This window comes from Salarias fasciatus, chromosome 5 (assembly GCF_902148845.1).
Source record: "Salarias fasciatus chromosome 5, fSalaFa1.1, whole genome shotgun sequence".
Lineage (NCBI taxonomy): Eukaryota > Metazoa > Chordata > Actinopteri > Blenniiformes > Blenniidae > Salarias > Salarias fasciatus.
The window spans coordinates 20,966,241-20,980,455 of record NC_043749.1 but is presented as its reverse complement, the minus strand read 5'-3'; the positions used below and the strand labels follow the sequence as shown (position 1 = coordinate 20,980,455).

The window sequence follows — 14,215 nt, the reverse complement described above, 5'->3', positions numbered from 1 at the left end:
ATGGGAACATTGTGTATTGATCTGTGAATGTAAGCACTCGTGGGAGAGATAGGATATAAACAAGTGTTATTATGTGATTATGACAAGATGCAAAGATAATTTAGGTTGAAAATATCTGCGACCTGCCACACTGCTGATTGTCTATAGGAGACTCGATGCTGAGAGAGGCTGCAGCCCAGGTTGTATTTGAACTGAGGAACAAATTGCCCATTGGTGAACTGAAAGAAGAACAATAATAGGACAAGAATAAAGGAGAGGTGGAGGTACCGCCTGGATTCACAAAGACATAATTCAAGCTGTGCATTCATTTAAGACAGTGGAAGATAATTTATTAGGTTCAATTGAGATCACCATTAGACACTGAACCACTTTAACTGGAGCCACTATTCTATTTTAAGTTTAATGAAATAATAGGACAAAAATTGAACAATTGAGACACCTCTTTATTTCAATTCCACAGATTTATTCTTGTTTTCTAACCTCAGGAGAACCAAACGCGATCAATAGAACTGACACAAACACGACTTCAACATGAAACACTTCATGTTGTAATCATTAACAGAGATGTATTGTATATTGAACAAACTGAAAGGGGGAACATTAATAGTGAGAGAAAGATAATAGAGGAGGGTTGTGTGTGAGTTTATAGTCATGAATTTGTTACCTGGTGCTGATTCACAATCTGCTCTTTATCATTTGCAGTGGTAAGAGTAAGGTGAAAAATAATTAAGTGATATAGAAACAATGTATTTAAATATATTTGTTTTATTAAGTGACTATCCACTTTGTGCAAGACAGCAAGGTCATAAAAGTTACATATTATGTTTATGTATATTATTTCATTACTTCATTTATATGTAAATACATAAAGATTACAAACATGATATGTTTAAATGAGAGGATGAGAATATTACAATTAAAATCCTTATAATTATTATAGTTATTGTTGCATTTGAATGGTAATAGTCCAAAATTCTGTGAATATGCACATTGTATAGTTTTTGCGAAGTAACGTAACTGTTGTCTCTAAAACAGGAAAAACACTGCAAATCTCTTGACAGTAAAACGATCCATCTCCTTATGCACTTAGCACAAGAGGCCTGGCATACTTTCTCCCCTCTGCATGTTATGTGGTTAATTAGCTTTAGTAATGTTGTGAGGTGTGTGAGTGAGACACACACATTTCAGTTTGTCAGTTGTCTCACCATACACAGACAAATACCGACAGGTGTTAAACTCATTCCTCCATCAAATCCTCAGTTTGAAGAGGAGCAGTGCTCACGCTGAGCTACAGGAGAAGTCTGGACACCTCAGGGCAATGAGGGATGGCTACACGATCAAGTGACCGAAGGACAGGACATCTGAGTTTTTGTTATTGTTTTAGTGTTTTAGTGTATTATTTTGGTGCACACAGATTTTCACACACATGCGAAAATACAAAATGAGAATTAAAATAAAAACTTTGACAAAAGGTACTTTGGGCATCAATGAGCAAAGAGACAGGAACACCCTCTGCACCCCCCTCTCATGTGCCTGAAGGTAACAGCATTACAACCTGGAAAAAGTAATAGATTACTTGTTACTAAATACAGTAACGCCGTTAGGAACGCTGTTTGTTTTAATGTCATTACTCCCATCACTGGTGTTGACATAAAGCTCAATTTGACCTAGATATAAAATGTGCAAATATGCAAATAGACTATGTCATTTAGAACTTTCCAGCTGAGGAGTAGGCAATAATGTATTGGTTTTAAAGCAACATTGTTATTTTTCACAAAACACAGTAAAGTACATCATATCTAATGTAATTATTAAGCATTTAATGTAAATATTATTATTTTACATTATGCATTTTCATTTAAATTATTATGACATTGTGATATGTTATAACATAACTGACCATTCAATTAAATTCAGCTTTAGTGCCAAGTAAAATTCTGGACTATGATGTCCTAGATTTTGGTTCTGAACCGGTTTGGAAGTTTCTCACGAAGTGCATCTGTTAGTGTATTTAATACTTTATTAAAATTGGTGCCTGTCAAAATATTAAAGGTGGAAAAGAGGAACTGGTTTATTTTATGGTCTGTAATGAGTTGAGAGGAATGGGAAGTTCTTGCCTGCTTGATTGTGTAGGTGTAAGATGCTGACGTAAACTCTCATAATGTATTGTTCATTTAGATTTCCTCCATCTCCTCATCACTCCTGTAGTTTCTTATAAGTTTATTGATTTTGCCTTTTTTATTCTCCATAGGGGTTTAGGTTGTCTTTTTTATTGTTTTGGTTATTAGTCCAGCTACTGAATCCAGAGTTGACCGCAGTCTTCAGTTAAAATGATCAATGAAAAATACACAGGATGCAGGTACAAAGTCAGCCTGGGTGCTCTGACAATCTCAATAAACTTTGCAGCATATAAATGAAGATATCATTTGTGCAGAAAAGAAGAGATTGAAAGTGACAAAATTATATTACTCCTACTTGCTCATGAAAAACTCACAAAGTCACAGGTCCAACACTTTGAGCTAGTCCCTCTTGCTTTGGATAGAGGTTGGAGGCTATTCCACTTGACGTTTCCTGCTCCCACAAACTAAACTTGATCACATGACGACGCTTTGTCCCTTAATTCAACTTTCAACTCTTAAGCGAAGAAAAGAAGCACAATCCACTATAAAAACCGATCAGATTCAGAGGGTGTCAGAAGTGGAAGTGAAGAGATTTCAAATTCCAGTACACACATACACGCACATACACACACGCGCGCACACACACGCACACACGCACACACACAACCTTACAAATTCTGCTGCTATGTCTGGGTTTAACATACTACAAACTAGTGTGGTAAATTATATATTTCCGCTTCTTCTCATCGCTCTTAATTTGAACGAGGTAAAGGAAACGTACATGGGACGACGGACAGGAGATAACAAGTACTTGCGCGCGCGTGTGCGTGTGCCGGGGCAGGACCGGCCACAGGCTGACCAATCAGCGGACAGAGGCTCAGACGCTCTGCCTTTATTTACCTGCAGCCTCTGTAATCGCCTGTTATCGCTGACGGGGACAAACCGTGTGTGCTCGTCCGCTCCACTTCCTCGAAACGAGGGACTTGTCATTGTTATTCCCGAACAACAGACACCTTCCCGGAGGACTGCAGCCATGGCTCACCTCAGGACCCTCAGAGCAGATTATAACAGAACTACAAGTGTGTTGTACGTGGTGGGCTCGGAAATCACCGTGAACCTGAACCGGTAAGCTCCTGCCTCCAGGTGTGTTTTGTGCCTTGAGAAATTTGCAGATTGTGTATTAAAAATGTCATCACATATCAACTTTAATTTGTTCTGTTAGGTCTAAATCCATTGAGCAGAGAATGTTCATAACTTACTGGATTTAAACTGTCAGTGCTCATCTTTAATGCAGCCAAATGCTACAACCCTCTTTGCCCACAGTTTATTGCTCACACTGTTTATTGCGCCCTTTATTGAAAGACTGCTTGGAAAAGGTGTTAACTGAACTTTATAGTTATGTTGGAATCAATTGACTGTGCAGTTAATATTTTACATTTGGATATGTTTCTGTATGCTTTATTCATGCCATGCGCACCATGAACTTTAGAAGCTGCATTTAGAGCAACAGTAATTTGAGCCTATAGACAGGTGGGGGTTGCTGCTCCCATGTGCCTGTTAAAGTTATGTTGAACTGGAGTCAAGACCTTCCTGAAAAGCAAAAGAAATGTTTATCTCATTAAATTATTGTAGTGAAAGTGTTGCATTTGAAATAGAATTGGTAAAAGTCACATGGGATGACCATGGTATGAATGTCTTTGTTCACCTCATAGGGCGTCTGTTGTTTGCTGATCCTGTTGGTGGCTGAGCTCACAGCCTTTTGTGATGAATTAGAGATGACCAACAGGCCTTCATTGTTACAGTCAACAGGAGAGACTTTGTGTTTCTAAAGAAATGCATACTAGAAGTTTTGCCAAATGCCAGCCCACACTTCACAGAGTGGGAGACTGGCACATGTCTCAGTGCCACAGGGCCCTCTGATGGCCTTTTGAGATTATAAAACAAAATTCTGATCTCAGTTCTCAAACCTTCTTATTTAAAAGTAAAATATTGTAATGTTGCAGGTGCAGAATGAGTGATCAGAATGTGAGGAATTAACAAAATTGGTGTGTTTTTGTGTTACAGTCCTCATCAGCGTCACAAGAAAAAACCCTTTTCACTTTACACTACACTACACTACACTACACTACACTACACTACACTACACTACACACTGTAGTGTAGAAAGGAACGCAGTGACAACTAGCAATGCACAGGTGGATTTGGACTTGAAAAAGCATGAATACATATTGGATGCTCCTGCTAGTTTAGCAGCTGTTCTCTCTACTTGGGTAACATGACATAGCTGATATATATAAAATTTGAGATGCAGTGGGTGGAATGATATGGATTTATCAGAATTCTTGCCCCGAGGAAAAATGCCATCACACCCTCACCTTTCACAAAAAGTGTGAGAAGCTTCAGGATGAGTAAGAACATACAGGTTCAAGAACGTTTTGAAGGTAAATATACTATGTCCAATTTGGATAACACTGTGTTGTAGGCGACCTCCTGGTACATAGCATGAGGCTGTGGCTTGTCTGTACCTGTCTGTGCTTGTCCTCACTTGAATACAAACAAAAAATGCACCCTCAGACAGGCATTGTACTTACTACAGGGTATCGTTTATCCTTTGTTTGCTCTGTTCTCAGGAGTGCTCCTCCCTGCTCAAAGTTCTTCTCTGTGAAGCACACAGCCGATGTTCAGTACAGCATCAACCCTCCTCGCAGTGAGGCAGATCACCTGTCTCCCATCCCTCTCAACGACGACACAGTGCTGCTCTTCAGTATGAAGAAGGCCAGTGAAGAAGAAAATGACAACAAGGTGAAAGAAATGCTGCATTATGAGGAGTTTCTGAAATCAGGACTTGATTACAATTACTGTCATAAAATCTGTCTTAATAATGTTGTAATCACACAACATCAGCTGACTGTTAGCAGTGTGGGTGTTTAATGCTTCATGTAATGATTGAATCAGTCTGATGTGACGCAATTTAACTTAAGGAACTGGATATTATCATTTCCTGAACAGGGTTATAAACTTATGCCAATGAGAAAGAAGCAGCTGAGATGAATTACTAGCATACAGACAGAACCAGAAAAGCCTCAAAAAAGTAAATAATATAGTTTTCAAGGTTGTCAGTGCAGAGGCAGTGTGACTACATCCATTTGATGTTGACGAGCTTGACGCTTTTTTAAAAAAAATATTGTGTTTTTTTATTTTGCTGCAGTGTGCATGTGTAATGGCGTTACATTTGAAACATAATCCTTTCATACCTATATCAGCTCATGTTAAACCTTATTGTCGGCTTGTCAGCAGAATAGAATAGAATAGAATAGAATAGAATAGAATAGAATAGAATAACACTAATAATCCCTGCGGGAAATTCTTGAGGAGGGGGAGTCGAAATTTAGATTATTTTCTTGCTGTTCCTTTTCATGGAATTTTTTTTTTTTTTTATAAAAGGCAAAAGTTTTATACAATCTCAAGATAAACAAGATATTTCTGAAAGAAAGACGCAGCAGTTCTTTCAAAGAAACTTCAGGTGTAAGTGATTGCACCTTGCAAGTGATGCAGAAAATGCACATTTTCTTCACATTAACATTTTGCACTCTCTTTCTGAAAGCTGTCTGTGCGGTATTATGGGACGGATAAAAAAATGTTAGGGACAGCAGTTCTGCACCTGACGGCAGTCGGTAAGTTCAGTCTTACCAATACCACATGCACAGTTCGTTCATTTGATATCATGAAATGAGTACAGTGTTAAATGGGCTGTTATTTATAGGACTGTGACGCAGTCTACAGATCACGTTGTCTTTCTGTCGTATGGTTTCAAGTTCAATCCATCACTTCATTCTGTTTGTATGTTGAAGTTGAAAGATGCCAACAGAAGTTCAGTGCTTTTCTTAGCCATCATTGGTTTGCATGTGAAGTACTTTTGGACTGCTGAAGCACTACATGAGTGAAACACATTCATCATTTTCACCTTAATACATGCAAAAGCATGGTGACTGTGATTAGTAAAGGGTAGTGTTAAGCTGCATCCTGAGCCTGGAATAATATTGCCATCATAACCAGTCTTTGATGAACATGATGTGCGTCTTGCACAGAGATCTCCCTGGATGTGGATGCTGACAGAGATGGCATCGTGGAGAAAAACAACCCAAATAAGGTAATCTCAAATGTCTTGGCTTTGTATCAAAGGAAAGTGACGATAAAAAAAAAAAAATAAATAAATAAAAAGGAATATTCCGTGTGTAACACATGAAAAAGGACTCTGGTTTTAGATAAAACTCTTTCATCTCACATTCACAGTTTAACATTTAAACATGTAAAGTAATCTGCTTTAAGTTTATATCTTTGTGCAAGTTGTAAAACAAAGAAGCTAGTCTAATAATAAATATTCTCCAGTGACATGCTAAGTCTAATTCAGATTTATTGTTTGCATTTCTTTAAGGGATGCTGGAAATGGGGTCCTGATGGGCACGGAGCCATCATTTTGGTCAACTGTGACTCAGAGAGGAGGTGGAGGAAACTAGACCATGAGCAGGACTTCATCGACAGAGAGTCTGGTAAAACTGAGTTGTGCAAATATCTTTTCTTCTATTAATGTTTTTTTCTCATTCATTTCCTTGGTTCTGTGAGTGTTTGCTCCATCTGTACTTGGAAATTATATTCCAATTATAACTAGATGCGACTGAACTATGTTTGCTGTTATTTTATTTATTTATTTATTTATTTTGTATGTGTCTGCAGTTCAAACCAGCAGTGTTTCAGAAGCAGAGCAGCTTCTTGACTATTATTGCTTTCAGTGATTTTGTGGGTCCGTCTTCTGGCTTTTGAAATGAGATTCATTTGGCCAGATATCCTAACATGCAGAACATGAGTCCATGGATGAAAATATCAGATTTATTGTTCAGATAGTGATATGCTTATTGCCAATGTTGACACTATAATCATATTAATTTTGCAGTATATCTTAAAGTTTGTGAAGTTTTGACACTCTCATTTGAGCGTAGTGACTAATTAATGAAGTAACACTCTTAAAAACCTGCAGTGAACAGTTTGGAGCAGAGCAATTGTAGTTTTATGCGTGTATACAGATATGAATAATAATACTGTCAGTTGACAGAAACACTCTGAGAAGCAAATGTACTAGGCCTCAAGCTTTATTTAAATGCTCTATAAAACACTATCTGTTTTCCAGGAGATGCTGGGCTTTGTCCAGGTACTCCTGCTCCTGTCCATTCATCAATCTTTTATTGAACTTTTATTGAACACAACGAGTTGTGGGGCACTGGAAGTGATCCCATAGGACTACTGGCAAAAGGAGGATACACCTGGGACAGGTCACAACTCAATCACAGGACAAACACAGGGAGAGGCAGACGATTTGGAGTCACCTAGTAACCATAAATGCACATTTTTGGACTGAGAGTGGAAAATGAAGAAAAAAAAGAAAACCCATGCATTCACATGGTGAACATGCAAACTGCACAGAAAGGCCCCCAAGCGCAACTCAGACTTGAACTAGTGATATGTCTCGATAAGGAGAAACTGCTACACTGCACCCCTGTGCAGCCCCATTCAAGCTTCCTATATGAAAAAAGAAATGAAAACAATGCTCGTTGGGTTGTTTGGTGACTGAGACGTGTTTTTAGTACAAACTGTCGAATACGGGAGGTTTACAGGATATCAAGAGGGATTTTGTGCTTTTAAAAATTACTTGGCACACGCCAGTTTTTCACTTGAAGCAAAAAAGAAATTGCTGCTGTCTCTGCAACTGAAGTACATCTCAAACTCAACTTCAATTCATGTGAAAACATTAACATGGCTCTCTGTGGATGTACAGATCTGAAGGACATGACGACCATGGTGCTGCGAACCAAAGGACCTGCCAAACTGCCAGAGGGCTACAAACTCACCATGCACATCTCTCAAGGAGATGCAGAAAGTATTCGAGTCTACACGTCTGCAGATGGTGCAGTCGGAAGAAAATGTGAGTGAAGAGGAGCCCCAGATGATGTAATCTGGATGTAATAAAGGTGGTGTTGAGACACAGTCTCACACTGGCATCTGAAAAATCATTTCACTGATATATTTTCGTAAATCTCCAGTGCAAGTATTTAAATCTTGGGTATCTTGTTATTGCTTGAATCCAAAGAGTCTTTGTTTTAGTTCATTTCAACCGAGTTTGACACACTGTTAGTGTGGTTCATCTGCTGGAGCAACTCACACATATAATTCTGGTGTGCCTTTTAAAAAAAAAAGTTCGAGATCCTACAACAAACCAAACAGGCTGACCAAGACTCTTTGAGGAGTAAGTCAGAGATTGCTTTCAAAGGAACTGCAGTGCTGTGTAATTGAAGTACAAACACAGCAAAGATCAAGGATGTCTGAATGGACAAACATTGGATGTGGCAAGCATCAAAAATTTCATCAGCAAGCTGTAGACGTGTGCAAGAGAGGAACTTCACCTTTCAGTTTTTCCTCTGCTTTAAAACATAGTATTCAAATGATATAAATACCATCTCAGTGATGTATTTTGCTCACTGCTCACTGTAAGTGAACAAAACAAAAACAAAACAAAAACTAATGTAAAATACTTTTTTTTTTTTTCCTCTTTTTGCTTCTCTGTCAACCAGGGCACAGATATCCACTGATACTACAAAGTGCGTGTCTGTCTGCGGAAGTGCTGTACCGTAGGGGTTTTGCAGAGAACAAATTTTACGTGGAGGGCATCAGGTTTCCGGATAAAGACTTTGACGGGCTCGTCACCATCAATCTCAGCCTTTTGGAGCCCATCGGGCCTGTAAGACATGAGCCTGGCATCAAGAATTTTACACACATTTATACTAACAAAATCTCTCTAAAGGTGCTGTAGGCAGGATTTTGCTAGTCAATGCTAATTTTTCTGTGTTTTCTTTGGATTAAATGTTAGAGTATCCATTGATAATCCTTTAGGAGTGTAGCATAATTGCACTACCGCGAGGGCGCAGCGTTTCCATCTGTCTCTGTTCTGAGCTGAAAAGGAATCTCGACAGCTCCAGGTATCTTTGACCAATCAGAAGAGCCCCTGAGGCTCTAACCGTGATTGGTCGAGGGGCGTTCGTCACACGTTCTTGTGGGAGGGGCTTAATTTGCACAAGGGCGTGATGTCAGAGAAAACAGGACAGGATTGGCCGTGCTGGGTTTCAAATCACCATCTTAGATGGGTCAAATTGCCATCTTGCTTAGGTAACCCTAAGCAAGATGGCGGAGATGCAGAATCCTGCCTACAGCACCTTTAAATCAGTTTTCACTATAATAATTATATAACTACATTTTTTTTAAATCAGCATTTATCATTTAAAACATATGTGTCCTTAGATGTTTCTTTATTCTTCTGTGTAGTAGACCTAGACGCTGTGGTACCACTCACTTCCCACTGTCATTTCTTCACAGGGTATTCCCGAAACGCCTATTTTCACAGACAAGGTTGTGCTCAGAATAGCACCGTGGATCATGACCCCCAACACCCTGACGCCCAAAGAGGTGTTTGTCTGTAGGTAAGAGCAGATTGATTAATACTGAAGATTTATAGAGTGTTAAATATTCCTCAACCCAACTCAAACTACATATTTTTTGTTTGAGTTGAAAGAGTGAGGATTGTGTTGATATTGTTATAGATTTTCAAAGTACTTGAAAAAGCAAAATTATTGAAAAAAATGTTTGTGGTTGCTTTCTCAGTACGACTGATAATTACACATTTCTGAAAGAAATACGGTCCTTCGTTGCAAAGAGCGGACACAACCTTAAAATCTGTCATGAATACATGAACAGAGGAGACCGCTGGATGCAGGTAAGAAAACACACACGTGCACACTTGCAAATTCCAGCTTTCTGTTTGACTCCAGTTCATATTTATCCTGATTGTTTGCATAGTTTTGAAAAATCACAACAACACAATCACAAACCCAGGGAAAAGGAACAAACAAAACACATCTCAAGTTTCTTAGAAAATCACTTGAAGTCTTTTAATGGGTGTTGAAACACAGCGACAGCAGAAATGTAATTGAAACCATTTGCGTTTCAGGATGAAGTGGAATTCGGTTACATTGACTCACCTCATCAGAGGTTTCCTGTTGTTTTGGATTCTCCCAGAGATCGGGGACTCGTGGACTTTCCTTATGAAAAACTACTTGTGAGAGACACAGATTCTTCTTGTTAATATGAGCTTTTCTTTGTAAACAATGATGATTTGATCTTGTTTTTAAAACTCTTGCTAATTAGCGGTTGAGTCGTTGCACTAATGTGCAAAAACATTTCCAGAGTCGAGCTTCTTCATGCTCAATGGAGAGATAACATCAGTGTAATTCACAAGATGGCGTTCTTAACTGGCGTTGCATCCGCAGGGCCCTGACTTTGGGTATGTAACAAAGAAGGCTCAGAAGGAAGACGTGAACAGTCTGGACTCTTTCGGCAACCTGGAGGTCAGTCCTCCCGTCACTGTGAATGGAAAAAAATACCCCCTGGGCAGAATCATCATTGGTGTGGCCTTCCCTACGTGAGTTTGCAACAAATTCACAGATGAGTTCCTCGCTCGCTGTGAATGTGAATTATTTGTGTCTGACTGGTTTTTCATACCAGTACTACATCCTGTTCCTCGTGGCTGAGCAGCGAAGACAGAAGCCTCATGACACAAAGCACATTAATACTTCAATGTTTTTCTTTATTCAAGGGCAGCTCAAGGACGCAATATGACCCAAGTAATTCAAGACTTCTTGTGGGCTCAGAAGGTTCAGGAGCCCATTGCTCTGTTTTCTGATTGGCTCTGCATCGGCCACGTCGACGAATTCATGACTTTTGTTCCTGCACCTGACAAAAATGTAAACATCCCCCCCTTACAAAGACACTCAAGTTACACTGCTCAGCAGAAATAGGATGTGATTGGCTGTTCCACACATTGTTGGACTGTGATTGCTCTCAGGATGTGAGTGTGTGAGTGCTATCTTTTGAACTGGTGTGTTTGTTCACAGGGGTTTCGATTGCTGCTGGCCAGCCCAGATGCAGGCTACAAACTATTTAAATCCCTTTCAAAACAGGGCCACGGAAATGCCACTTTGTTTGATGGTAGGCTTATCGGCAGCAATATATCTGGGAATGAAAACAAAATAAACGAAAGCATAAACACACATTCTCAACTCTATCTCTCTCAAAAAGGAGTGGAAACTGAAACCCCAAGACCAGTGGATGACATACTTAATGACGAAGAGCTACAGGATCACAACAACTACGTGCAGGTGGGTGAGATGGCAAGATTACACTCATGGCTTGAAAGAAGAATGACAAACTACTTCAGTCTGGGAGAATCCAAACACAGCCCTCATTTTAGATAAGAGTCAACAGTGTGGTCACAAGTATGTACTGCTGTAACAGTCTCCACTCAATGGGAGGGCTTTCAGCTGGATTTGGAGACCCGTCTGTGGGGATCTGCTTTTTTCACCTACACATTATTATCGGAAGCCCGACTGGGGCTGGCTGATAAGGTCTGGCACAACTGTCAGCATCTCACTTCATACCAGAGGTGTTGTATATGAGGAGGACCAAGGAGGCTGCAGTTTTAAGGTTTCCATTCGAATTGAGAAACTGTTTTATGAGCTGTGTTTTTGTATTTAAAAAAGTTATTTATTACAGTTACACTTCACTTCAAATTCAAGCTTGTGCTACTTTGTGAAGGTCTTCCTCAGTTAAACTTGTCTGATGTGTACATATCTATTAATAACGTGCTGCAGTGACACACAAGCTGCAGTTCAGCTCTGTGTTGGTCAATGTCACTGTTTTACTGAAGTTTGGACGAAGAAGAATTAGAAGAAGAAGCACCAGGATTAACTTTCTGGCTTAGATGATTTGCATTTTTTTTACAATGACAATTAGTAGAAGCAATTAAAGAGCTGATAGAGAATATCAACAAACCTATGCCTTCATTTTTTTCCTTCACCAAACGTTAGGTTGATTTGAAATGTGTGTTTTTGCACTGATCAGTGCACTAAACACCAGTGACACTGTCTTCACTGACTGCCAAATTTCAGTTTTCACACTCTGTGGTTCAGTGGTCAGAAGGTAGCAGACTGTTTCTCCTTGATGTTTGCACTTTGCATTGACAACACGGTCAATGAGACGGCGTCCTGTGAACATCCTGAGCTCTCTAACATTCAGTCCACAGCTAATTTACATGTAGCCTGCAAAATCTATGCAAAATAATGCACCATTTAATGACATTACTGTTGATTTAGAGAAATTGTCCTTTTTGACTTGAAATACATGGGCTGACGAGTTTACTGTACAGAAATGCAAAGTATTGTAATACCTACTACAGTATCTTTTGTTACTGTGTGTGCCAGAGCTGCATTGACTGGAACAGGGATGTACTGAAGAGAGAGTTAGGCCTGGATGAGGGGGACATCATCGACCTGCCAATCCTTTTCAAGTTAGTGAAAGAAGATGAAGAGGTTAGAGCGTTGGCCTACTACCCTGACGTGGTGAGTTTAGAAAGTTTTCCTTATTTTTTTTCAGTGCTTCTATCCAAATTCAACTGACAGAAATGAGAAGAGCTCACGGCACTGTTGCTTGTCACATCTGTTTCCAGGTTAACATGCTCGTCTTGGGGAAAAATCTCGGCATTCCAAAGCCTTTTGGTCCCAAAGTGAACGGACGCTGTGCCATTGAGGCTGAGGTTTGCTCCCTGTTGGAGCCTCTGGGCCTCAGCTGCACATTCATAGATAACTTTGCGTCCTATCACCAGCTGCTGGGAGAGGTGCACTGTGGGTCCAATGTCCGCAGGGAGCCGTTTGACTTCAAGTGGTGGAACATGGAGATGTAAATGGAAAGCAGGATGGAAAAATGACAAAATTACAATCCTTAAAACTTCAATCCTGTTGGATTTTGTAACAGATATGAAACATTGTCAGGAGAATGGATTCGTGTTGATTTAAGCAATGATCATTGTAATATTTGAACTGATTTCATTTAATGCTGCGTACAAAAGGGAAGTGGGGAATTTGATATCAAGTGCCTGTATATTTATGTTTTTCTCTATGGAAAGTTGTTCATGACCACACTGTTGAAGATCGCTATCGATCTGTAAATGGATTTGTTCTTCACAAACACCTATCATATAAAATCTGATTTTTTTTCATATGTAAGCCAGAAGTGACAATTTTACATTTGCAGCATTACCTCTATATTTCTACACTATAAGTGCCTCATTATCAAACCGACACATCTCCACCACAGCAATTAAAAATGATCAGTCCGATTTACTATATGCATTTTCATCTTTATTAAATGTTTTGACTTCATTTACCAAAAGAATGTAAAGCAATATTTACAAACAAGTCTTTGAACGAGGGCTTTAAGCAAACAAAAACAGAAATACAATCATTTGAATCAAGCACATTGAAGATCCGCTCCCAATGTCGTTGTGGCTGTGAGCCACTGGCATACAGTGCAAGCACAGATAAATGAATTTTAACACACAGTGATGTGCTATGACAGTACAGAGCCACAAGAGGGCAGACTTCATCTACTGAAGCACGTTCAATGTTCAGAGGAAAGGAACTTGAGAGCAGCTTCCTTCATGTATCTGTTCCAAAAGGCTGTAACACAAATGTGCTATCATTACCAAAATGCTTTCTGCATATTTTTTACTTCATTCTCAGTGTGGTTTGTGGCTGTTGACAGCTTAATCAACACAGGAAAAGGGAAATTCTGCATTTGGTCCAGTGACTTAAACCTTCTGTACTTGCAAATTATGAATGCTGTCTTGACTGACAATAAATGCCTCCTTCAGTTACACCAGTGTAATAATCATTTTTTTTTCCTTCATAGCAAAGTAAAGACAAGTAAAAGTTTCACTTTACTGTGGTGAGGAATCAACACAGCATCACGTCATTCACTGGGAGCAGATGCGTACAAATATATCCATCTCTGCTTAGTTTTACATTCAAGCCATCGGGCAACACAGTGCCTTTAAATATGACCTTTCTTCAAAGCAGCTCATGTGACGCAATCATAAAGGCAACTTCAAGACGAGTCACAGTGTCATTTATTTTCCGCGGACGAACTGGGTTTTTCAT

At 39.4% G+C, this 14,215-nt stretch overlaps 1 protein-coding gene across 1 annotated transcript; it reads left to right on the top strand.

Moving 5' to 3' along the window:
- The first annotated feature begins 3,058 nt into the window (after positions 1–3,058).
- padi2 (peptidyl arginine deiminase, type II) lies at positions 3,059–13,926 on the top strand. The gene is made up of 16 exons (XM_030091425.1): positions 3,059–3,245; positions 4,751–4,922; positions 5,725–5,794; positions 6,209–6,270; positions 6,556–6,670; positions 7,951–8,097; positions 8,744–8,910; positions 9,543–9,646; positions 9,828–9,939; positions 10,174–10,281; positions 10,493–10,644; positions 10,819–10,966; positions 11,117–11,210; positions 11,301–11,380; positions 12,482–12,619; positions 12,727–13,926. Exons 1-16 carry the CDS (start codon positions 3,154–3,156, stop codon positions 12,958–12,960), a joined length of 1,995 nt encoding a protein of 664 aa, XP_029947285.1. The 5' UTR covers positions 3,059–3,153; the 3' UTR covers positions 12,961–13,926.
- Positions 13,927–14,215: the final 289 nt, after the last annotated feature.